General features: G+C 45.4%; 1 protein-coding gene across 1 annotated transcript in view; it reads right to left on the bottom strand.

Annotated features, from left to right (window-relative positions):
* LOC147709457 (fibrinogen-like protein 1) overlaps positions 1-24,844 on the bottom strand; it is a 135,053-nt gene extending 110,209 nt beyond the window's left edge. Inside the window, exon 1 of the mRNA XM_086925486.1 lies at positions 24,203-24,844. Within this exon, the coding sequence (XP_086781612.1) occupies positions 24,203-24,550 (348 nt within the window). The 5' untranslated portion in view covers positions 24,551-24,844. The remainder of the gene's footprint in view (positions 1-24,202) is intronic.
* Positions 24,845-27,152: the final 2,308 nt, after the last annotated feature.

The raw sequence follows: 27,152 nt of genomic DNA, 5'->3' as shown, positions 1-27,152 counted from the left end.
AAGGCACACCACAAAAGCAACTCCACACAAGGTTATATCAAAAATAGCCTTTGTATTGTCATAAACACATTAGATCATAATCACACAATGTACACTGTGCCAACTGGCACTAGGCAGTATTTACAAGGGACTATTTACACACAACAGGGCTAATGGGGCCACTGTCAAAACCAACACAAATCACCAATTGTAAATGTAGCACAAATAGTAAATGTAGAGCACAACCAGTAACCACTGGCGAAATACTGAACTCAGCCTTATCATATTAGGCATAAACCATATTAGGATCACACATAATGCACCAACCTCAAACATACATTATGTAAAAATCATGTGTCATAAAACAGATTAGGAGAACGCATTGCGTAATAGGAATCACAAGCATAAATACATTATGCAATACTCAGCATAAACCTTAGGAAATAAATTGGCATAAAAACAGTGTGCCCCAAGCGGGGGCGCAACCCACTGAAACTGGCCCCAGGCCAATTGGCCTCTCACAGGGGCTCAAAATGCCCAATGTCCAGAATGTCAGGGCGGGCTGCAAAAGCAGCAAAGCAAAGTGCGCAGTTGCACCACCTAAACGTGGCAGCTGCCCACTAATTGCTGGACAGCTGGGAAATCAAAAGATGGGCTCAGCATTCCCTGTGCCCTCTGTAGCAGAGCTGTGCAACGTTGCAGCTGCCCTCTATCACACTGGGCAGCTGGGGGAACTGCCTTGGCACTACGGTGCCCTGGGAACCCTCACTTGGTTCCTACAATTGTGCCCAACCGTTGCAGATGCCCACTGGCGGACAGGGCAGATGGGAGGGAAGCTAGCACCAACAAGGTGCACGTTGAAGTCCCGTTCTGGGACTCAGAAAACACTGGTTCCCCCTCGGTGCCGTGGCCCTCTATGACGGCGCCACTGAGGAAATTGGCCTCACACAGGGAATAGTTGACCCCCCCAACAGGGACTTGGGAGCACAAGCCAACTGCTCCCACTCCCGTCCCCACTCACCAGGGACACTGCAGGACTCACCGTCTCGTTCCCCGGTGCCGGTCACAGGACTCTACAACCCACAGTCTCCTCTCTTCGGTGCAGACTGCGCGGGCCTGACATGCGGCAGGGGCAGGCACCGACAATGTGTCTCGGGGCCCCTTCGCCCCACTCCCAGATGGCTGAGGCTTCTCGTGGAGCCTCCGAGGCTCCAGGTGATCAGGGTGCATGCAGGGCTCCTACCTCCAACATAGGAGCCTCGTCAGTAATTGCAACAACTCTCAGCTTCTCACTGGGCACCACAGGGCTCTCCCTCGCTCTCGGGGGCCCCGGGTGAAGAAGCTGACTCTGTCCTCGCGATCTCCCTGAAGCCGGGACTTCCTGCCTCCGCTCTGCATCACAATGACGTGGTGGTGGGAGTCCAGGTTGCCAGGCAACACTCTGGCTTCCCTCGGGCTGCGGCAGTGATTTTTCTCCTTCCTTCACCGAAGCGCGGGGTAGGCTCCGGCCTTCGTTTAAATTAAATATACGGGCGGGTGGGCACCCGCCGCAACAGCTCTTCAGTGGGGTGGGCACCCGCTCGAAAAATTAGCATACAGCGGGGTGGGCACCCGCTGTTTGAATTCACAGGGAGCAGCCCAGCACTGCAAATAAACAACAGGAGTGCTTTTCCAAATAAAAGTAAAGCACTCTCCCTAATGCAAAACAGGCGCTATAGTCCAAAGTGGACAGTATAGGGTTAGGCCCCGTATATGTAACGGCAAAGAGTTCCAAAAGTTTGGCGGCTAAAAGATGAAGCGAACGCCCTCCAGCCCAGCAGCGTTTGAACCGAGGGACAGACGCCATGTGCCTGTCCCAGAGAGCGCAGCTGTCGCTGAGGGACGTACGGACTTAACAGGTCACAAAGGAGAGATGGGCTGCTTAATTTTAAGATCTTACAAGATAAGGAAAGAGCTTTAAACTGGATCCGTTTGTCAATCGGAAGCCAGTGCAGCCCTTGAATTGTAGCCCTAACCGAGCAGTGGTGGGGAGACCTATCAGGGTTCTGGTTGCAGAGTTTTGAACTCGTTGTAATCGCCAAATTTCCGCTTTATTGGCCCCTAAAATCAGAGAGCTGCCGTAGTCTAAGCGCGACAGTATAGTAGACTGTACAATAAGCTGTCGGACTGCAGGATCGAAGAATTTCAGTAGGGGTTTGAGACCCCTTAACAAACCTATGCAGGTAGCAGCAACTTTCTTCGTATGGGCCTGGAAGCTGAGCTTGGAATCCATCCAGATCCCAAGGTTCTTTACCTTGGACTTAGGCAAGGGCATGGGACCGAGGGGCGCTGGCCACCAATGCTCATTCCAGAGGGCAGCATTCTTTCCTACCCTATAAACCGAATTTAACAAATGACATATATGTCATTGCAATTACTTTTGCAGTCAGTAAATTTTTTTACAAATTTCAGATTATCCGTGTATCAACAAATGCCTCCCATCTCTGAGGCAAATAGTTCTCTTATTATCCAAATTCAGCTATTGTAAAAGGGAGATATAGAACTGTACCTCTCCTCATTCCAGTTTATATACAATTGTATTCTTTCATTAGGAAAAATCACAGTAGTAAATTCTAGACAGCTTACTTCACAGTATGGTCCAAGTGTGACCTTGTGTGAACATTTTAATACCTCCATTAGTATCAACTTTGGGTATACACTGAGAGACTGGTATTCTTGTCCCTCTCGTTGTTGCATATGTCCATGATTGCCGAAAATAGCACACATTCAGATGGCCCACATCAACGATCCGAAGACACTAGCTATATCGTATGAAAAATGACTGTACTCTGATCATATGAGGCTTTTCAGTTGCATAAATAAATTACATTGAGAACATACTGCCCCCTAAAAAAGCAGGATAAAGGAATTGTTATACCCAATAATGCATGAGGCAATCAGAACGCTATGTTAAAGTACCACAATCTTTGATAAACCTCAGTTCCCAGTATTTAACGAGATCTGACTACAATTTGCACATCAAGATGGCTAGATTAAATCATAATAAGGCTTGAGTTAGTGCATCAAGTAGATGACAATAAAAAAAATAATGTTTTAAGCTACAAACGACATTTATAATTTATGTCTAGATCTGAAGCATTAAACTGCCCAAAGCTAAAGACTGAAGGACGATTTATCTTCGAACTACAATAACGTCCAAATCTAGTCCTGCGGATAACTAAAAGCAGGTAATATCTTCGTAATCTTAGGATGATATGCTCCATTAAAATAACCAAGTGAGATATTCCATTTATCGGTTATATTGATTTCTGTCTTTAGACTGATAACAGGATCACCAAAGAGAGTTGTTCAATTGTTGGTGGATACACACAAGGTCACACTTGGACAATACTGTGAAGTAAGCTGTCTAGAATTTACTACTGTGATTTTTCCTAACGAAAGAATACAATTGTATTTAAACTGGAATGAGGAGAGGTACAGTTCTATAGCTTCCTTTTACAATAGCTGAATTTGCATAATAAGAGAACTATTTGCCTCAGAGATGGGAGGCATTTGTTGATACACGGATAATCTGAAATGTTGTTACATTTTTACTGACTGTGAGAGTAATTGCAATGACATATATGTAATTTGTTAAATTATGTTTTTAGGGCTCACTACCGTTTGCATACTTTTCTGTCCTGAAGAAGGTCTAAAGGATTAATTCAACTCAAGACCAAAACATCGACTACACAGTCCTTTTCTTTGTTGATGATTAATTTACATTGGTGACTATCTTATTGTGGTAGAATAGATGTCATCTAATAATTTTATCTAGGATTGGACTTTTTTTCAAATGAAATATAGGCTGATTTTGCAATTTCCTTGTTCATTTGTTAAGCATTGTGATCAATGACTAATGTTGATATGTACCCTATGAGTTAAGAAACAATATAAAGACAACATTTTACTAAAGATTAATTATTCCGTGTTTTTCTCATCTCTATTTTTTTGATCATTTGATGAGAATGCTTTGGTCACTTTATTTAAACTGATGATAAACTACCGCAGTTATTGATTTTATCAATAGGATTCTGTAATTATTATAACACAGAATTGTATACTGAAAGCTAGTTGACTGAAACGAAGTCCCTTGCTGGCATCATTAACCCTATACTGTCTATATATGCCCAAGCTCGCAAGGGTTTCTTGGTTTTTCCCACCCCTCTTACCTCTATAGTCCAAAGTAAGCCCTTTAGAATAAAAGGGGGGCAAAGACCAGCCCCATTTTACTAAAGATTAATTATTCCGTGTTTTTCTCATCTCTATTTTTTTGATCATTTGATGAGAATGCTTTGGTCACTTTATTTAAACTGATGATAAACTACCGCAGTTATTGATTTTATCAATAGGATTCTGTAATTATTATAACACAGAATTGTATACTGAAAGCTAGTTGACTGAAACGAAGTCCCTTGCTGGCATCATTAACCCTATACTGTCTATATATGCCCAAGCTCGCAAGGGTTTCTTGGTTTTTCCCACCCCTCTTACCTCTATAGTCCAAAGTAAGCCCTTTAGAATAAAAGGGGGGCAAAGACCAGCCCCAGGCAGGCCAGCTCACAGGGTCCTCCAGCAGGGAGGCAGTCCCTAGTGGCGGTTCCTCCTGGAGCCCAGCAGCACCCCCCGCCCCCCAATCAGGAACAGCACAACAGAACAGATTCATGGGGTCACAGCCCCTTCATTTATACACCCTTTTCCCTTTTTCTGTAAGCACAGGGCTGGGGAAACCAGATGCAACTGGTTTGGGGGAGCTTTGGAGCACTTTGTTTTGTTCAGCACCTCTCTCCTTTGTCAGGTGAGGGCTCAGGGATCAGAAGCACTACAGGGATGGAGCCGGCATTGTGGAGGGAAGTCACAGCCCTATTCAGGTCCCAGGTGCAACTCCTTGCTCCCCTCTGCATGCAGATCTCTCTATTCACCACTGGGCTGACTACCCCTGGCTCCTGGAGCCACGCACACCTCTCAGCTCCTATCAATCACAAGCCAGACACGCAATACACATCAGGCAGGCAGACACACAGCACACAGAAATGCCAACTTCTAAAAGTGGCATTTCTCCACCAGTCACCTTAAATCTGCGCACAACGTTGTGCAGCATTTATTCTCATGAACTCATACATACTAAACTTGGCCCTGTACTCCTCTCATAAAAGGAATTACCATGGACACACATATCCCCCATGCAGGCCTATGGGAGGGCAGGCCAATCTCACTACACGCACTTAGAGTGCACATGCACTTTACACTGGGCCACAGTGCTAAACTGCGCAGAGGCCAAAAACTACCAATATCAGGTCAAAGAAAAGACAAAAAGTTTAGGGGTGAATCTGTCAAAAGGGCCAAGTCCAACAGGGTAGTGCTGCAACTTCCAGCGTGTATTTTTGTGACAATCATCGCCTCTACCGGCGTTGCTCCGTACCCCACAGTGCAGCCCTTGAGGATTGTGTTGCCTCGATTACCAGGGACGGGCCCGTGATCTGAGGTCGCAAGGCTTGTCAGTCCGGCCATACCCCACAGGAGCAGCACGTTGTGTTCAATGCTGACATCTCCGAAACCCAGCTTCTGTGTCAGCCTTGTCTGGGCTTACTGAATTCAGCACTCCCTTCCAGTGAGGTACTGTGCTTTGTCAGCCGGATCCGCAAGGTCTGTGTAGTCATGCTGCACAATCAAGAGCGACAGAGCTCCCCTGCACCCTTCGGTCCCTGGAGACCAGTGCAGCATTGACTTCAGTGCCTGCTGAGTACTGTTCCATGCATGAGTCTCTTCAGAATCCCTGCTAAACGACCCACCACTTAAATCTGCAATGTTTTATCATGCAACTTATGATTGTGGTAGCGCTGTGTTTACTTTTATGCATTCTAACTCATAATGTGAACATTTAATCTTGCAACCTGGGATAGCGGTAACACTACGTTTACATGTTTGCATTCTAAGTCTAACTTGAAAAGTAGTCATTGAATTTATATTTTTTTAGTCATATTTTACTGCTAATTCAAACAGTTACTTTCATAACCGAGTGTGGTCTTTTTGTGGTGTATTCAGTGTTTTAATGTGTGTGTGTTGCACAAATACTTCACACATTACTCTTTCGATAAGCCTGCCTGCTCTGCGGCAAGCTACCAGAGGGTGAGCAGAGGTTATCTCCGTTGTGTATCTAGCTTACCGTTATTAGAGTGGTGGGTTCTGCCTGGCTAGGGAGCATGTCCTAGCCAACCAGAAACCCCAATGCTAACACCAACCCACTTTTATGACTGCACATACACCCATGAAAGTGGTCACTGAGATCGGCGAAAACATTGACACAATGCATACTAAAACTGGAAGCACAGAATGCCACTTCCACATGAACTATGAGATGCATGAATCAAAATGTAGCTTTTTTTCAGAGAAAAGCAGACAGAATGAAAAAAAAAACATAAATCAAATGAAAGAACATTGCCAGTAAGAAGGAATGGAAATTAAAGGGCCGTACACCGTATTTTATACAGCTAGCCCGAAGGTGGCACAAGGGTTTTAGAGCACTTCAAACAAGTTTGAGATTATTTTATACTATGTAATGTTTTTAGCATGGAGAGACTGAGGGGCATATTTATCAAAGAGCTGTGCTGCTTTTGCCCCAAGCGACCCCTGACCTTCCTGGTAGTTCGCTCCCCCTCCGCTGCAGCGCCACCTGTACTTGTGCCCTCCTGCTGCCCCCTGCCTGCTGACTCGCTCCTGGTGCCCGCACCTGACCTCCTTCTTCGCCGCTGCTGCCCCTCTTCTCCCGCTGCTGTGTGCCTGTGTCCTGCCCGCTTTCAGCTTCTGGTTTCTGTGTGCCTGTGCCCCTACCCTTTTTCACTTCTGTACCCAGTGTGTGCCTGTGCCCCTGCCCGCTTTTCCAGTTTTTATTGCCTTTCCTCTTCTTCAGCTTCTTCGCCGAGTTTGTCTTCCCGCCGCTGCCCCCGGCGGCCCCGCCCCCCCGTGCTCATTTGCTGCCCGGTCAACCCGCCTCCCACCTCCCAGCTGATCCTCCCACCCCACCTCCCTATATATGGCGGCCGCTGGCGCGCCGAAGGCAAGCCTGTAGGCGCCCGTCCGCGCCTGGACCGCGCCCAGCGCCAGTACCCCTGGCTTCCCCACGATCCGTGTCGCCCGCCTCCGCTACGATGCCAGCACCCTCCTCGCTTTCAACCACGGACGGACCTTTGACTGCTACAAGGCCACCCCCAAGCGCACCCACGCCCCATCACCTGCCAGAACTGCAACTTCTCCTGCAACAGCGACGCCGAGGCACCCACTACCGCAGCAACAGAACCCAACCGGCTGCATTGCATCCTGCTCAACACCTGCTCCGCACGCAAGCACGCCGTCGAGCTCTGGGACCTGCTCACCACCACTTCACCAGACGTCGCCTACCTGACCGAGACCTGGATGAATGAAGCCTCCTCCCCAGACATCGCAGTGGCCATCCCCGATGGATACAAGATCTCGCGCAGAGACCGCACAAATGGAGTCGGAGGAGGCATCGCCATAATCCACAAGAACACCATCAAGGTCTCCACAAACACCGACGACACCCTCACCGCCACCGAACACATGCACTTCAAGATCCACACTGACCCCAAGACCACCCTCAGAGGCACCCTCATCTACAGACCACCCGGCCCACGTCCCCAATTCTGCAACTCCATCGCCGACTTCATCAGCACGCATGCCCTGACCTCCACCAACTACATCCTGCTTGGCGACCTGAACTGCCATCTAGAGAACAACAACAACAGCAACTCCTCCACCCTGGTCAACAACCTCGCCAACCTCGGAATGAAACAGATCGTCACTACCCCGACCCACATCGCCGGCCACACGCTCGATGCCATCTTCAACGCCAGCCCCCGCGTCACCTTCAGCCATGCCACCGAGCTCACCTGGACTGACCACCACTTCCAGAAACCCATTACCCACCACCGCACTCTACAGATCCCCCGCCGACGCTGGGTCAAAGTCACCAAGGAACGACTAGAAACACACCTTGCACTCAACCCTCCGACCAGCCCCGCCAACCCTGAAGAGGGGGCCCGCTCCCTCAGACGCTGGATGGAGGACTGCGCCAACACCGTAGCACCCATGGAACAACCCATCGACAGAGACACCAGCCAGAGAGCCAGCGGGTTCACCCCGGAGCCCCTAGCCTCCAAGCGCACCTGCTGAAAACTCGAGAACATCTGGCTCAACGATAGAACACCTGCCAACCACACAGCCCACAAAGACGCCATCCGCAACCATCACCACCTCATCAGGACCACCAAAAAAACCTCATTCAAAGACCGCCTCGACAACAACGCACACAACAGCAAAGAGCTATTCAACATTGTGAAAGAACTCTCCACTCCCAGCTCCTGCACCAACGACATCCCGCCTTCACAAGCCCTGTGCGACACCCTCGCTGCCTTCTTCCACCGCAAGATCACCGACATCCACAACAGCTTCAACCCCCGGACACACCCCATGGACCCTGCCACGACGAACACCCCGAGCTCCACCAACCACGATCCCCTGACCTCTTGGACCAACATGAGTACCGAAGACGTAACTAAGACCATGAGCACTGCCGACTCAGGCTCCCCTTCTGACCCGCTCCCCCACCATATCGCCAACAAAGCTGACAGCCTCATCGCACCCCACCTGCGCAACATCATTAACCTCTCCTTCGAGACCCCCACCTTCCCAAAGAGCTGGAAACACGCCAAGATCAACGCCCTCCTGAAGAAACCCAAGGCCGAACCGAGCGACCTCAAGAACTTCCGGCCCATCTCCCTGCTTCCGTTCGTGGCGAAAGCCTTGGAAAAGATCGTCAACACCCAGCTCACCCGCTACCTAGAAGACAACAGCATCCTGGACCCCTCCCAGTCAGGCTTCCGCAGCAACCACAGCACCGAGACAGCCCTCATCGCCGCCACTGATGACATCAGAATCCTGCTTGACAACAGCGAGACAGCGGCCCTCATCCTCCTGGAACTCTCTGCCGCCTTCGACACCATCTGCCACCACACACTACGCACACGCCTCTACGACGCAGGAATCCGAGACAAGGCCCTGGACTGGACCAACTCCTTCCTCACCGACAGTACCCAGAGAGTCCTCCTCCCCCCTTTCCAATCCGGAACCACCAAAACCATCTGCTTCATCCCCCAGGGATCCTCCCTCAGCCCAACTCTGTTCAACGTCTACATGGCCCCCCTAGCTCGCATCGCCAGAATACACGACCTCAACATAATCTCCTACGCCGACGACACCCAGCTAATCCTCTCCCTCACCAAGGACCCCCTCACCGCCAAATCCAACCCACACCTGGGCATGAAGGCCGTCGCCGATTGGATGGAGGCAAGCCGACTCAAGCTGAACACAGACAAGACGGAGATCCTTATCCTCGGGCCCAACCTCTCAGCGTGGGACGACTCCTGGTGGCCCGCATCACTGGGAACCCCCCCGGCACCAACCAACCACGCACGCAACCTAGGGGTCATCCTCGACTCCAAGCTCAGCATGACCAACCAAGTCAAGGCGGTCTCCTCCTCTTGCTTCCACACCCTCCGTATGCTCCGCAAGATCTACAGATGGATCCCGACGGACACACGGAAAACCATCACACACGCCCTCGTCAGCAGTCAACTCGACTACAGAAACGCCCTCTACGCCAGAACCCTGTCCAAACTCATCAACAGACTCCAAAGAATCCAGAACGCCTCCGCACGCCTGATCCTCAACATCCCACGCCGAGACCACATCACCCCGCACCTAAGAGACCTGCACTGGCTTCTGGTCGACAAAAGAATCACATTCAAACTCATGATCCTCGCACACAAGGCACTCCACAATACCAGCCCTGCCTACCTCAATGACAGACTCTCCTTCTACGTACCCAACAGGAAACTCCGCTCCGCCGACCTGTCCCTGGCCACTGTCCCGCGCATTCACAGAACCACTTCCGGGGGCAGATCCTTCTCCCACTGCGCCGCCAAGTCCTGAAACGCCCTCCCCCTCCTTCTACGTCAGACCACAGACCTCCCGGCCTTCAGAAGACTGCTCAAGACCTGGCTCTTCGACCACTAGCCACAGCCCCCCCCCCCAGCGCCTTAAGACCCTAGCGGGTAAGTAGTGCGCTCTACAAATTCTTGATTGATTGATTGAACCTTAAGTTTGATTTTTCAAGCCACGCAAGGACACCTTGCGTAGCCCTGAATGCCTTGGTAAATCCAGGGGAACAAAAGGCAGCGCAAATTGCTGCGTTGCGCTGATCTGCAATCGGAAGGCATTCCATGTTTGGGATGTTGATGGTCCCACGCATGCGCCCTTAGATTTTGGTGCATTCCCAGATTTAACAATAACCCTGGTAATGCGTTGAAAGGCTCCGCCTCCCGAGTTGAAGCGTAGCAAAGAGAAATACCTTTTTTTATCCTGATTACTTCCTCTTTCTGTGTACGCTGAGTTCTGCAGCACACATAGAAAGAGAAAAAGGCCTCACAGAATTGTATTAGAGCAGGAAGGTGTCTCTTCCTACACAAAACAATCCTGATTACACGACAGGCACATTGGCGCTAGGCAGCACATTGTGCGCCAGCACAGGAAATTACAGGAATGCATTGTATATTGTTAAATATGGTGCAGTCCTGCCCTTTCCCTATCACACAGCACAGCAAGGTGATCTGCTGTGCTGTGCTACGTGATAATTTGATAACTAAACCCCTAATCGATTTGCTCAAAATGACAGGAAGGTGTGCCGTCGCCAGGACTCAAGATGGATTTCCCTGTTCCGAAGACGGTAGCTCCTGCTGTTAGGCCACATCACCTCCTTAACACAGTGGAAGTGAAAGCACTAACAGCCACACCTACCCCCAGTGGTCTTGAATATGGAAAGAGGCCCTTTCAGTTAGGTGAATGTTAAAGGTGCATTTTCTGTCTTGAGAGGACTACGCTCTGGCAATATTGTTAACCTGTAGTTTTATGGTTGTCGTTTGCAGGGGTGTCACTGTGCAGGTCCCTTGTTGGTGTGGGCCTGGGCAGAAACAACCATTATTTTCTGTAGAGCAGTGATACCAAATGATCAATTGCATGGATGTTTGCATTATGTCAATTTTAATGTATGTCTAAGGCACTGGATCCACATTGATTCTCTTCTTATTATTGTTCACTGTTCTCGAACAGTTTTTTGTTTATGCAACAGCGTGTGTTGTGCTTTGAGATTATCAAGGAATTTTCTGCTCAGATATGTGTGAATGTGTGCAGCTGCATCTATTTTTTGTTACTTTGTTGTCATGTACACATGCCTGCTGGTGGGTGTGTGCTATCAAGGAGTGTTTTCCCGTAGAATGTTGACTTTTCTTTACTTCACAAGTACTTTAGCTGTGCATAGGTGCCTGTGTACGATGTCTTTACTTTTAAAGTCTTGGCTTTGGCGGCACAACTTCTGAAATAGTTTTTGCTAATAATATGCATAGTGTGACTCAGGGTCTGCCCCATTCAGCTCTTGTTTTCCACAACTAGCCGTATTGAGTCTTCAGACTTAAGACCATCAAGGCTTCCCTCTGTCCAGTGGAGTATCCATCTCTCACCTAATGCTACTGGCTGCTTGTATGTATACTTCCACCTTTCTGTTTCCACTGTAATGCTTGCATTAAACTGCATGCGGGGCTACATTACAACAACAGCCCTCTCTGTCCATTCCCTGTTACTCCTTCTCGGGTGATTTAACAGAAGTAGGCTCTCGCAACTACATGTGTGTTATCAAAACAAGGTACAATGACCAAAAGTCAAAAAGATGTGCAGAAGCAGGTTCTTTGGTGTAAATCTTCTTGTCACAGCAAGATGTTTAATTTTCTCCAGACTTGAGAATAATATCAATCGCCGACACGTGTTTCGTCGTGTACGGTTGAGTCAACACGACTCTTCAGGGCTTCCACTCCAAATCCAATGTGTGGTTGGAGTAAGTCTGGGTCTTTAAAGGCTCAGTTTCTGGCACTGGGTATTCTGTATGATTATGATACAGTCGATACTGTTGAGAAAGTGATCGGTAGGAGTATATGGTAAAGTCTCTCATCTGATAGGTGATTGTTTCCCACTGGTTATGTTGATTTGAAAGTATAGCGCTGGGTCTCGCTATGGTGTAAGGCGGGGAGCCGGGAGGGGATTCTATTGAAGTGCCCAGATGAGGAAACGGGTACGTGACCTCTGCGGTGGTGTGCCGCTGCAGGCAATCCCTCCTCTGTAGGTTCCCGGCGGTCGTCTCTCGTGTACGAACTCCTTCTCGGGTGTCTCAGTCTAACATGCTCTAAGCACTTGCCATTGCCAGTGCTTGTGGTTTGTCATCAGTTAAAGTCTGTTTCATGAAGGAGGGGACACTTCTGGATATGTCTGTGTGAAGATTTCCATATGTGATCCGAGCTGTGTTCACATATATTATTATTGCTGGAAACTTTGGTGTGTTGGTGGCAACATCATGTGTTCTTCACATGGACTTATTCTCCAGGAAATTTGTATTGTTTCTTCGGCTCCTCTAGCAGATATTATGAGTTCTGCTTCCAAACGAGCCTTAAAACACAATGCCTTTCTGATCTATATACCCATCCATCTAGCTATCTATTAGTGCAAATGTCACCCCCTATGGAGTCTTGGGGCCAGCCCGGACTGGGAACTCGAAGCAGTCCTGGCAATTTTATCAGACCAGCTCCGGGGGGTGCCTATGTTACTGGGGCCGATATTGGAGAACCTCTAAAAAACCGGCGCCAGTAACAAAACCTGCCCCCACTGCTGCAAAACTGGCCCTCACCCTTCCAGCCTCCCGGGGAAATGCCCGATGCCAGCTACCGTCAGTCCGGCCCTGCTTAGTGCTATACAGTGGAACCGGAGCAGGAACACCAAGGAACACTCAAAAGGGAATTATTAGCATCTCCCTATCAAGTAACAAAGTCTTATAATTCTCTAACAAGCCAACTGATTAAATATCGGTTTCAGAAGATGAGGCAAGAAAGTCCAGCTTTTTTGTAGCTTGAGCAAAGAAAGAAATAGTACCCCACCGCAAGGCCTAAACTTTGGAACCACAAAGAAATTGCTGGTTGATAAGCACAGTATACCTGATGGATTTGAAAAGCACACAACTAGGAGCAAATATAGCTATCAGGTGATGCCTCTCATTTAGGGCAGAGGGGCACTGTCCCCTCCCTTTTTCAAGAGAAGTCTGTCAAATGGGGCTTTTTAAAAAATGTGGGTCTTATTAAGATCTTGGCAGACAGGATGCTCCGTCACAAACGTGACAGATATCCCATCCACAGTATAACAATCTCCATAGGATATAATGGGATCATAATACGATGGGAGGCATATCGGACCCATTTGTGATGGAGAATTCCCTCTGCCAAGATCTAATTCAGGTCCAATGTCTAAATATACCAAGTCATGCCAGGATCTGAAAGATGCAAAAAGAACAATTGATGGACAGAATGCAGAACAATGTCATACATTCACCCCAGTACAGAGATCTCGACCTAAAACCTTCGATGTTTTGCTCTCCATGCCATTCCAGTTTGAACACAGCCATATGCAAATCAGTCCTGGCTCTGCACCTAATGGGAACAGTCCAGCCTGAACTGCCAAGCCAGGTCCTCCCTGGACTGGAAACTAGCATCCTAGGACCGGTTTTGGGGTTTCACCCCTCATCAGCCTGGATAGCTTGACTCCCGTGGCATGGAGAGCACAGAACCTACGTCTGGGCATACCCATCCCACTCGGGGTGACAAATGCAATAAGAAAATTGATGGACAGAATGCAGAACAATGTCATACATTCACCCCAGTACAAAGATCTGGGCCCAAATCCATAGTTTTTTTGCTCCCCATGCCATTCCTGTTTGAACCCAGCCATATGCAAATCAGTCTTGGCTCTGCGCCCAATGGGAACAGTCGAGCCCGAACTGCCAGTCCAGGTCGTCCCTGGACTGGAAACAAGCATCCGAGGACCGGTTTCGAGGTTTCAATCCTCATCAGCCAGGATAGCTTGACTCCAGTGGCATGGAGAGCATGGGACCTACGTCTGGGCACACCCGTCCCACTCGGGGTGACAAATTCAAAAAGAACAATTGATTGACAGAATGCAGAACAATGTCATATATTCACCCTAGTACAGAGATCTGGGCCTAAATCCATCGTTTTTTTGCTCCCACTGCCATTCAATTTTGAACCCAGCCATATGCAAATCTGTCTTGACTCTGCGCCCAATGGGAACAGTCCAGCCCGAACTGCCAGGCCAGGTCCTCCCTGGACTGGAAACAAGCATTCTGGGACCGATTTCAGGATTTCACCCCTCATCAGCCAGGATAGCTTGACTCCAGTGGCATGGGGAGCAGAGGACCCACGTCTGGGCATACCCATCCCACCCGAGGTGACAAATGCAAAAAGAACAATTGATTGACAGAATGCAGAACAATTTCAGACATTCACCCCAGGACAGAGATCTGGGCCTAAATCCATCTTTTTTTGCTACCCATGCCATTCCAGTTTGAACCCAGCCATATGCAAATCAGTCTTGACCCTGCACTCAATGGGAACAGTCCAACCCGAACTGCCAAGCTTGGTCCTCCCTGAACTGAAAACAAGCATCCTAGGACCGGTGTCTGGGTTTTACCCCTCATCAGCCAGGATAGCTTAACTCCAGTGGTATGGAGAGCACAGTACCCACCTCTGGGCATATCAGTCCCACTCATAGTTACAAATACAAAATGACCAATTGATGGACAGAATGCAGAACAATGTCATACATTCACCCCAGGACAGAGATATGGGCCTATATCCATCGTTTTTTGCTCCCCATGCCATTCCAGTGTGATCCCAGCCATATGCAAATCAGTCTTGACCCTGTGCCCAATGGGAAAACACCAGCCCGAACTGCCAGGCCAGGTCTTCCCTGGCCTGGAAACATGCATCCTTTGACCGGTTTCTAGGTTACACCCCTCATCAGCCAGGATAGCTTGACTCCAGTGGCATGGAGAGCACATGGACCCACGCTTGGGGATACCTGTCCCACTTAGATTGACAAATGCAAAAAGAACAATTGATGGACAGAATGCAGAACAATGTCATACATTCAAACAAGTACAGAGATATGACCCTAAATCCATCGTTTTTTGCTCCCCATGCCATTCCAATTTGAACCCAAGCCATATGCAATTCAGTCTTGACCCTGCGCCCAATGTGAAAACACCAGCCCGAACTGCCAGGCCAGGTCCTCCCTGGGCTGGAAACATGGATCCTAGGACCGGTTTCGAAGTTCCACCCCTCATCAGCCAGGATAGCTTGACTCCAGTGGCATGTAGAGCATGGGACCCACGTCTGGGCATAAACGTCCCACTCGGGGTGACAAATGCAAAAAGAACAATTGATGGCCAGAATGCATGTATGTCTGGGGGTCATACATGCACCCCAGACATGGGTTCCGTGGTTACTACACCACTGGATTTAAGCTAGCCTGGCTGATGAAGGGTGATGCCCTGAAACCAATCCCAGGATGCTTGTTTCTGGTCCAGGGAAGACCTGGCTTGGTAGTTTGGGCTGGACTGTTCCCATAAAGAACACGGTCAAGACTGATTTTCATATGGCTGGGTCCAAACTGGTGTGGTGTGGTGAGCAAAACAATGATGGATTACACGCAGATTCTTGTGTCTGGGGTGAATGTTTGCATTGTCCAGCATTCCGTCCATCAATTGTTTCTTTGTAGGATCTGAAAGAGGCTCTCTTCACAGTCTATATTGGTCAGTGGGATGATCAACATCTTTGAGAGGAGCAAACACCATCTTTCTGATGCTTTGTCTTGCTTGTGACTCTTATGGGTGGCTTGAAGGCGCTCAATGTATTTGCATCGATTATGAGCTTGCCTCATCAAAACACAGATGTAAGCCTTATTTCAGACACCAGGGAGCCATATTACACAAACTTTGTGGTGGTGCAAAATAGGGCAAATGTATTTTGAAATATGTTGCTGCTTGTATAATATTTAGTGGAGAAAGTACATTTTTCCCCAGTTGACAGTAGAGGACAGTTTTTGAACCAGTACTAAATTGGAGAAAATAGATATCAGAACCCTTGCTAAAGATACATAATGCTCGTTTTTGCTTGCAAATAATTTTAGGATTAGAAGACATATTTCCACAAAGAAATAGCATTCCAAAAATAACCTATTTTTAAATACAAAAAAAAATTACATTAATTCAAACTCTTTTTGCAATGCAGTGGAGCATCTGAAGAGGAGAAAATGCATTCTCATATTATAGATAGTCAGCAACATCAGTGTGAAATCAATTTTTGTCCATTTTTTGCCCTGATCCAAATACTTTTGACCCCATTCGTATTACACGAGCAGAAAAAACGGGTGAAACGAATTGGACTTAAGATTTTATTTTGTACCTCTGCAAAGTGTCTCAACATGCCTTCTGGCCTGACGTGCATATTATTAGTAATGTCTCCCTGATGCAATAAATACACCCCAAGCGGACTCCACAAAGAGGGTCTGTGAACGTTTTGGGAATAAGGCCAATGTTCACAGGCTCTCTCCCCCTTTAAATATTGTCATTAGACGATGTAAGGAGAAGAAGCCAGCTGCCCCTGGGGGAGGGCGGGCCGCATTAATGCAGTCTTGAGTGTAGAGATGTACTTGTCACTGTTTGAAAACACTGCTTCGGCGGAATCGGCTTAGCCCCCGTAAGCCTCATTAGCCGCTGCAAGCAGCTTTTACCTGGAAGGCTCATCCGAGGCCAGGGGGGCTGGGCCAATCAAAGAGGAAATGCCGGCTCTTCCGTCACTGTGGTGGAAAGTTTCCCACCACTGATCACTGTGTTTTAAACGGATGCGTAGTTTCTCATTAGTGCTCAAAGGTTTATAGTACTTCTCTTTTATGGACATTTCTGTGTGCGTGTTGTTTATTTTTGGTGGGTGAAAAATAACGTTTTACGTTTATTTAAGTGCTAAAAGTACACTCAGGCGTTAATGGTGCATATTCACCTGAAAAACAAGCTTTGCAATGCAAGCACGCGTGCACATCTGACTTGACTTTACGAAATCTCACCTTGTGCTGGTCATGCTCACAGCTGCCGGTCAGGCGTTCTTGACGGAGCACGCAGGGACTCCGAGAAAGGCCTGGCTTATGTTTTCCCCTTTTAGAAAATGCACGCGGACAGAGAACACGTTTCTTGCGCGAGTTGTGTGCCTTATCACTAAAAATAGCACCCTATGGACCTTCTTTATAATATGAATGGATCGGATGGACGGGGTGGATCGCGGGTTATACGCTCACTTAGTGCGCGTGTGTGTAGGTGTGAGAGAGGCAGCACACGACTTATGATGATTGACAGAGGGCTGGGCGCCCCCGTGTGTAATGTGCACCAAGGAGGAGCACTGCATGCGTGCACTTGTGCACCGATGCTCCCCTGGAACAAGCCCACCAACAGAGGACCATCTCTCGGCTTGGGCAGGCCCCCATTCTTTAAGGGATGCCTGAGGTCCCCCCAGAGATACGGTGAAGTGACAGCGCGCACCCCTCCAATAATGGCGGGAGAGAAGACGCAAATTCAAAAAATAAGCCAGCACAGTGTGAACCACAGTGTGTCTGTAAGAGCGGGTAGAAGACCGGCCAGGAGTCTCCATGACTCTACAGGGCCCATTAGGATGGCAAGCAGATTGCCCCCGCCAGGTTGGCGGTAGCCACCGCCGGCCTGGCGGGGGCAATCCGCCCGCCATCCTCAGCTAAATGCCCCCCCGCCATATTAGGATGGCAGGGGTGATCACGGCGGACGGAAAGACTGTCCGCCGCTTTTCCGCCCCGGTCGCCTTGCGACAGCGGCGGGAAAGGTCTAACATGGTGGCGGTGTCTATTTGACACCGCCAGCCATATTAGGATGGCCCAGAATAGATGCCTTTCTTTGACTGCGATGCCGCCACGGAAAGGCATGCGGTCTTCACTTCGGGGGCCCCCTGCGGGCCCCTGGAGTGATGGAGAGGTGAGGGGTGCACAAGGGGGTACCTGTGGTACCCCCTGCATTTACATTAACAAAGCGGCAGGCACCACGCGGTGCCTGCCGCTTTGTTAATGCAAATGCATTCGTTCATGTTTAGCATTGTGGCGGGCGGTGCTGAGAGCCCCGCCCGCCACAATGCTAAACATGCAGGATGTGCCCGCCACAGTGGCTGGCGCATCCTAATGCCCCCCACGGGACCCCCACCCTTATGGCGGGCAGTCCCAAGGACCGATAGGATGGCGGGCGGACTAAGTCCTCCCGCCATCCTAATGACCCCGTACGTGTCTCTACCCAGATGGTCTGTGATTTCACCCATTCCCCTCTACTCCAACAGACCCCATAATTGCACCCTGTCGGCCACTTAAGAGATGTTTTTTTATCACTGGTCTCCCAGAAATGTCCCCAACGTAAATCCATGTATATCAATTCAATATGATTTTATTCACAAAGAAATAAATTTAAAAAACTGTACGTCATTAAAATATTATTTAAACATTTCATTACAGTCATATGTTTATCTCAGGTCCTCTTACATGAACTGAATATTAGGCTTTCCCATACATCAAAACATACAGCGTTATGTTCCATTATTTCTCATAAAGTGGGGATGCAAAATAAACTCTCATTCAAATATCAGAATTAGACAGCCTAAAAATACCAAGGCAAAAGAAGCTTAGCTGATGCTACCGACCTAATTGCCCCCATGTAGGTGTCACCTTGAATTGGCCATCTACAGATCACTGACAATTTCGACCTTGATTAACTGATTCTTCAGTAACAGTGAAATATTATGCAGTTACATCTCTTGAATGTACAGGATAAAACTTCTCCATCTTAGAGATCCCTTTGCCACTATAACAACACACTTGATTATTTTCCTCAATACAATTTTTCCAAACTTAACTTATTTCTGCCCATTTCTAATCTGTCAATCCATTATCCAGGAATGTGTACTTTATTACAAAAAAGACAAAACAAGAGAGTCGAACAAATCTTGTATCTTTCTTATTACAATTTTTCAGAGGGATCAACGATTCCACTATTTCCATGAATTTTGATCTTTTTTCATAAAGAGGCATATTCATAGTAATTTAAAAGAATTCTATATTTGTATGCTACAGGCATCAAACAGTAGTAACGTTGGAATCCTCATCTAATAGCACTCTGGGAGATCCACATTTTGCTTTCCAAGAGGAAGTGAGCCAATTTGCATTACATATGTTTATCAATGGTACGCAGAAGAATGCTGGAGATCTCTTTACAGGTGGATATCTGGGTGGTATCTTGGTGATCTTCCGAAAGGGTCATAGAACTTATTTCATTCATTCATTTTCTATGGTCATAACCATTGAAAAGGGATCTAGCTCTTCTATCTGTTTTTCTAAACATGGGTATTAAGGCATTACTTATTTGCGTTAGGTCTTCCCTACGCACTATTCAGAGTCAAATACTTCCAGAAAGTAAATTCCATAATATAATCCCTGTAAATACTACTCAGTCCATTTGTTGGTGCATTTCAGCTAGGTTTCACAAAGACCATTGGCGGTTATTAGTGGTGATTACCCCACACATAGATGATGGGTCTACATGTGTGTCTATCAAGAATTTCTCAATAATGTGGCTTGTACTCATTCAATATATAAATTTCTTTATACAGTATTTCATAGTAGAAATCCATAAAAGCAATGTTATCCATATTGTTACGAAAGATAAATAAAGATCAATTATACAGTAAAACTGGAGAAGAATGGTTAAAAGTGAATCACTTCACATTACATTAAGTTCATTATTCTGTGATAAGAGCATCTTCCTCACAAATTTTTTCTGTGCTTAAAAATACATTTCAGAAAGTTAACAACATGATAACAGGTAGATTCAGAGTCTAAAAGCTGAAGACTCAACATGGCAGGGCGGCACTGTCTAAAACCCCACAGTTTCAGCAGTGGTAGCAGCCAAAATTTGCGATGAGCAAATAATACTTGCAGAACAGTACAGTGTATATAGTAGTCTGGACTGATGTGTCATCGCAGGGACAAAGACCTGAAATTGGGTCCCAAGTGTCTCTCATGGGAAAGGCTACTAACCAGTGGAAAAGGTTTAATCTAAATCTGGTTAGTAAGAATCTGTCAAAAATACCAATTTCAAGCGTTAGGTAAGGCTGGATTGTAACGGTGGTCTGAACCATGATTGCGTGGTAGACAGAGGCTTTCCCTATTTCGCTAACGAGCCTTAGTCCGTCTAAATGGCCCAGAGCCATTGCTTTCAGGTCCTTCTTAGATATCTCACTGATCTTTGCTGGTGTGGTACTCTTTCAATAACTATTTTTCTTAGAGAATTTGGTATCAATTTTTTTTAACTTAAGTGGTCATTTAGAGCATGTTATTAGGTAAAGAGACAATAGAAAGCATTCAATCAATATTGGGTATAAACATTCTAGGCATCATAGGAGCATGTTACCACAGGTAGTGTTATATCAATTATATCAATAAAACATACAAGATTTTTGTTTGTTATGATGAGAATATTTTTTATTTTATATTATTTAGTCTTTTTTTGTATATATTTGTTTAGTCTTAATCAATAATATAAATGTACATTACAACATTTAGAAAAAAACATATAATTAATACATGAAAAACAAGAGAATCAATTCAATAATTACAATCAATTAAAAATATATATATATATATGACAGGTTTGATGAACGCTAGCGGTAGATGACAACTACGCGTGTTTCGGCACTTCTGCCTTCATCAGGACCCCGTCTATAGCAAACCAATTTGTGTATGTTGTATGTTATGGTGTAAAAACTGCTAGCATAATCCGTAGAAGAGATAATCTAAGATACTGCAGGATTCAAAGAGAACTTGACGGGATGTTCAGAAACCATTATGTGTTTCATACGTTATGGTAGAAAAACAGCGAACTTAATCCATAGTAGAAATATTGGCGATAACGGTAACGGTACAATTGGGTGACGGCGAAAGGGCCAAGAAATGAGCCGCGCGAAACGTGTCCTAGGGAAGCCCCCGGACTTGGTTTATGTTTAAAGACTCCAGTATGGATCTAGATATGTGGGATTTCTATCAATGAACTGCAATCATTAAATGATTTATATTTAAACAATGCTCCTTCCTATACAGGGAATATGTCCACTGTGAACAGCTGGGCTTCTTTAAATCAAAGGGGCTTCCATGCTGCCATTGGCAACAAAACCTTCTGTGATATAGCCCTCAAGGGGTTTGGCCCTAAGTTTTGGCAAGCAATTCGGGCATTATACATTTGTCCGGAAGCAAGTATCCGAATCTCCGGTCAGGACTTTGGTTCATTTAAGATAGGTAGAGGCACACAGCAAGGTTGCTCTTGCTCTCCTCTTTTATTTGCCTTATATATAGATTTTTTCCTGAATAAATTGAATCAACATATAGGCATAAAACCAGTTAAATTGCAGCTTATGAAGTATAGAGCTTTGGCACATGCCGAGGATATCGTTGTTGTTACAAGAGACATAGTCTTGGCACTACCCACGATTAATTCATTGGCAAGCCAGTTTGGGAACATCTCTGGTAATAAATTAAATATCTCTAAAACTCAAGTTCTTTCTGTGGGTGGCGATCCTCCGGCTGAAGTGGCCATTGTGCCAGAAGTTACATATTTGGGAATTAAAATCTCAACGCCAGAACATTCCAGAATTGAACATGAATCCGGTGCTCGCTAAAGTGAATTCAACATTGGAGCGGTTGGATCGCCTACACATATCTCTTTATGGGAGATATAATGTATTATAAAGGTTGGTATTGCCAAAGTTTTTATATATGTGTAGAACAATTCCGATAGAATTCCCTGCATCTTGTTGTAAGCGGTTGGAGAGGATTTGCTCTAGATTCCTATGGGGGTACAGCCGACAGAGAAGGGCCTATAAGAAAATGGTGCTGCCAAAAGATCGTGGTAGCTGACGTATCCCATACTTGATGCTGTATTACTGAGCAGCAATGATGCAGTATACAAGACCAATGGTAGTAGGTGATCGTGCAGAAATTCTGCCTTGTCATAGTCCATCAATATATGAATTTGGGTTGGGTGATGAAACTAATGAATGTCTAGTCAAAACTTTAGAACCAAGCTATTTTAAGAAAACCAAATTCAAAGTTCTTAGTGCAGCTTATTCTGTTTGGAGACAAGTCAAGCGTAAATTAGGTATTGCTAAACTCAATGTGTACACCCCATTTTCAGCTCCTGTGCTTCTCCCATCCATTTTTCATGATCAAGTGGTCCATAGATGGGGATTAAAGGGAATTTACTTGCTAGGTGACCTATGTAAAGATGGCCAACTTATGTCATTTGCAGACTTGCAATTGAAATATGGATTAGCTAAACAAGATTTCTTCAAATTCCTTCAAATCCGAAGTTTCCTAACTAAGCAAGGGTCTGGATTGAAACATCAGTTTGCTATGATTGTGTTTATTGAAAAAATGAAGAGAAAAACACCTATAGGACAATATTATATTCATATATTATAGATTGTGCCTGATGATTTAGATCTATGTCAAGAGAAGTGGGGTAGAAAATTAGGGGTTGAGGAGGTTAATATCAGGGATTCTTTAGGGCTTGCTAATCAAGTTTTGATGACGGGATGATGCGCACTCAGCATTATATGGCCCTTTATGATCTGTACTATACCCCAAGTAAGATATTTAAATGGGAGATATCCACGGGTGTCAACTGCAATAGATGTTGCCTTTTTGCAGCAGACTCAATCCATATGTTTTTTTCATGTCCTAAGCATGGGGAATTTATTAGGGAAATTGAGCAATTTCTCAGCATAATAACGGGAGCCTCTGTATGTATAACGGGAGAATTGGTATTCATTGGGGTGGGGTTCGACATTGTAGCACATACAAGATCACGAGCCAACACATCCTTTTTGTTTATTTGTATGGCATTGCTATGTGCCTGTATAACTAAGGACTGGATTAGTCCTGACCCCCCCGACTTTTGTGAGCTGGCGTTTAAGTTTATTAGCCATGTATAATTTGGAATTTTCAATATATAAGACCAAAGGTATAAGGAAGAGAGCAATGGGAGCTAAGATTTGGTCTCCCCAAACCGATTGAATTTAGGAGCAATTTGGCTCGACTATATGCTGCTTGGTCAAGTCATGAATAGAAAGCGGATAATCTTGGCCTTGCTGGCTTTCCCCATTTTGGTTTGTGTGCTATTGATTTATATGAGATTTGCTTTAAATTTATATTGCTTTATGTTTGTTTTATTTACATCTACTGTATATATTTATTCTTCTGTATTGTAACATTGTTTCAAGATGTTTGTGTTTATCCTTACCAAAAAAGGGGGTAAAATCAATTTTAAAAAAATGAAATGGACATGCATAGTCATTCTGAGAGTGCTCAGCATGCTTTTTAGTCCGGTGTACTTAAAGCAAACATCTGCCCTGGACAATTTGTGAAAAATGACCGTGTCTTTTTAAAGATTAAAAAAAAATGTCGTTACTGGGATATCCATGACTATGACTTCTGTTAAGGTTGGCTGATAATTGTATTTGAAATTAATAATTTACTATACAAATAGGTTTTATGAACCTTTTTATGATCCTTGAGTGAGTAGAGGAAAGTATGCTCAACACACAAGTTGAAGGTTTGTTGATCCACATCTGCAGCCAAATATATACCTGCATTGTAATTTAATATGGCACTCAATGCACAGATCATCCTGTGCCTCAAGCACTCGAAACCAAATATAAGAGTAGTTTCAGATTCTTTCCCATTGGTCTACAGCAGCCCATGTCAGAAACCAGGTTCTGTTTTTTTCTGAACTTTCCCAGAAGGATGGCCTTTGTAAATGTGAGACTTGATAAACTAAGACCATCTTTGTATTCTACATCTGAGCCTCTGAATGCATCTATTTATTTATTTAGATAGATAGATTAGAAAAGTTATGATGGACCTCAGCACTCAAAGTGACCAAGCATTGAATTTACAACTACCAAGACCCCTACTTGTCTTTTTGAGAAATTAGATATGCATTCCACATTGTAACCTACAAGAGCGGTTCAGGTCTATCAGCCATTATATTACATACAGTATAAATAATAATGTCTGGTTCACTTGATAAGACCAGGTGAGCTCTTACCTGTAGTTCCAGTATTTTGATGCGTTGCCTGTGGTTTCTCAGTTCCTCCTGAAGCTCAGCGATCAGCTCCCTCAGCTCTGTAATCTGCTGCTTTCGTTCTTCGTTCTCATGCAGCCAGTAGGAGACCTCGTCTGTGCAGCGAAACATATCTGGGCACCTGTGATCATCCAGCTGGGGTAATGTGGCAATGATCTTACATTTCCCATTGGGCAGTACTTGGTTACTGTACTCACCACACTGGATAAGCTCAGGGTTCTCCTGTGGGGCATCACGGTAGCTGCTGCGCCCGCCAGGCAGGGCACGGGATTTGTGCAAGTTAAGGATGATCGCAAGGATGAGAAATCTCATTGTTTAAGTCTCTTACAGTCAAACAATGTTCAGTAAGTTTCAATCTTCATGTTCTTAACCATCTTTTCAACTAACAGAGTCTTAGAGATGCTTACTTTGTCAAGGGATTCTTGCTTTAGTAACATAAGCACCAGTCTCTGATCTCTGCATCGGCCATTCAGATTTCTACATGAACATCAGAGCAAAACTTGACAATCTTACTGCAACAAACTGGTTCACAGCTGTAGCTCTGTGATCTCAGGTGAATGCGTTTATAGGGGCTTCATCTAATTATAATACCCCTGTATTTATGGATCATATAAGTCTCAATAGCTCTCAATGTTCATTAGTTATCAGACATTGATGATATCACAATCCACTCCATGCAAGCTCCCATGACGGCTTTGCAGAAGTACTAAAAATAGTTGACAAAACTATCAAGCATCTGATTGCTTGATAAAGCATGTTTTACTTCAGTTTCAGTGTTTTCAATACCTTTTGAAAACTCTCAGAACTTTCCCGGGCATCTTTGAAGTACCTTGTAGTCATTGTCAGGATGAGATGACCATTCTTGTAATCCCCATTTCACGGGCAGGTCCTGTCCGATGTGGGATGACTAAACCAGGTAAATTCATTAACACAGCTGTGAATGGCACCCAGGGAGAGATTTATACTCCTCTCCCAACAACTTGTTTATTTACTTATTCTGATGGAAGGAAGATCAAACATTGTGGAAATCTGTGAAGACTTGGGAATAATACGATTGATCATCCCATGGCATTCCAGTCCAGGCTCTTCTTCTTTTAAAAGTTGTCTGAACAATGAGGATTGCCCTGCAAAACAATTAATTATCGGAATGTCAGTCATTGTCAACACTAAACCAACAACATATGTTAAACTAAAATTCCCAGTGTAATCAATTAAATTTGTTCCCTGAGCAGTACACAGCTTAAACGTATCTTACCGTCCCAATCTATTCTGATTTGTGTTTGTAGCAAATTTGGTCCAACTAGCTTCTTCTTCATTGTAATATTACCTTTTGAAAAGAGCTTTGTCTATCAATATTTAAACCAGAGGTACAGATGTATTAATGCTGAGAGGTAACACCATGTATTTGGTGCTGATTCACAAAGCCAAGGATGGACAGATAACATGTGCAATCAGATGTGAAAATGAAGTCTAACACCACTGTATTTAATGTAACGTACACAGAGGAGTTAATACACATGAAAAATATTTCCCTGTGGTGAAAAATTACAATAAAAAGAAAGCAAAAATATAGTTTTTAGACTAATCTCAAACTTGGTGGATTGTCCATTATTGACAATCTCCCAGGTGTAACAGACGTATGTATAAAAAGCTTAGATATGGCCAGGGCAACAAACCTTCTTGAAAAACAAAGAGTATTAGTAAATGTATAGTATTTATATAGCGCACTTCTACCCGGAGGCCGCATAGCGCTGTATTCATTCCGTTGTAGAACCCTTCCTGGCTCTCCCTGTGAGATGCCCCTCCTGGGCACCCCCAAGGTGAAGCCAACCATCCAAGCTCAGCTGTGGCCGTTGTGGAGATTAAGCAAGCTATTTCCCAGAGTCCCACCCATGAATAGAGTAGGCACTGTGGCGAGAATTATCGGGTCCGGGGAAATTGAGTCCAAGAACCACAGAGGTGGGAATTGAACCCTGGTCCCGGGCCAGACCTCTGCATCAGGGTCTGCAGCTCTAATCATTGAGCCACACTTCTCCTCCTCCAGTTCTGAAGGTGTCATTTATTGCAAGTATCAAAAAAGTTTGGACATCAAATGGAGGAGTAGATATATTTCTCTTCACCTAGATTTCTAATTTTCTGAGTGAATCAGCCCTTCATCTCTTCTCATCCCTCTATATGGCCTTATGGGCAATCTGCTCCTTTTCACATCACTGGCACACACAGGCTACAGCAGGGATAGTAAATCATAGAAGGGGGCATCTGGTTGAGGAACTTGGAGTTTGCATTACACCAAAGTGTTATCATTGAGAGAAAATCTTCAAGGAAGAAATTCAGATAGAGTTTGTAGTTCTTTTTAGAAGACAATTAGGAAAATGTTAAAACCACGCCTTGCCAAATGTTATAAGTAGGAGAGGAGAAGACAAAGGAAAGAAATGAAAAGGATACAGATAGAAAGCAGAAGTAGGAGTCGTAGAAATAAATACAGTGCTTAATGTACGCAAATAGGTAGAGGTGGTGGGCACCAGCACTCATTTTCAGGTATCAATATTTATTTTTACTCCCACAGGAGCAAGAGGGATAAAGGTAGAAAAGGAAAGGAGAACGATGGAAAAATCAGTGGTACAGAGAGAAAGGAAGGATACACAAGAACCAACAAGTGGGTGGTGTGCAAGAATATCCTCTGCAGAAATATTGTCTGACATAAATTTTGTATCCTAAAATCATTGAATCATTGAGAAATCTATTGTCAGACTGAGTGAAATATCTGTTATTAACTCCAATGAGCCAACATTTATGACAATAATTTGACAATGATATTCTGGTACATGTTAGAGTAAGATGAACACAGGAATTGTAGGGTAGTAGAAGAAAGAGGCATGAGGTTCACTCAAAAGTAGGCAGCCTTGGAATCTGG

This window comes from Lissotriton vulgaris, chromosome 6, assembly GCF_964263255.1.
Source record: "Lissotriton vulgaris chromosome 6, aLisVul1.2, whole genome shotgun sequence".
Taxonomy (NCBI): Eukaryota; Metazoa; Chordata; class Amphibia; order Caudata; family Salamandridae; genus Lissotriton; species Lissotriton vulgaris.
Note: the sequence above shows the minus strand (reverse complement) of the source record. Positions and strands in the feature narration are given on the sequence as shown.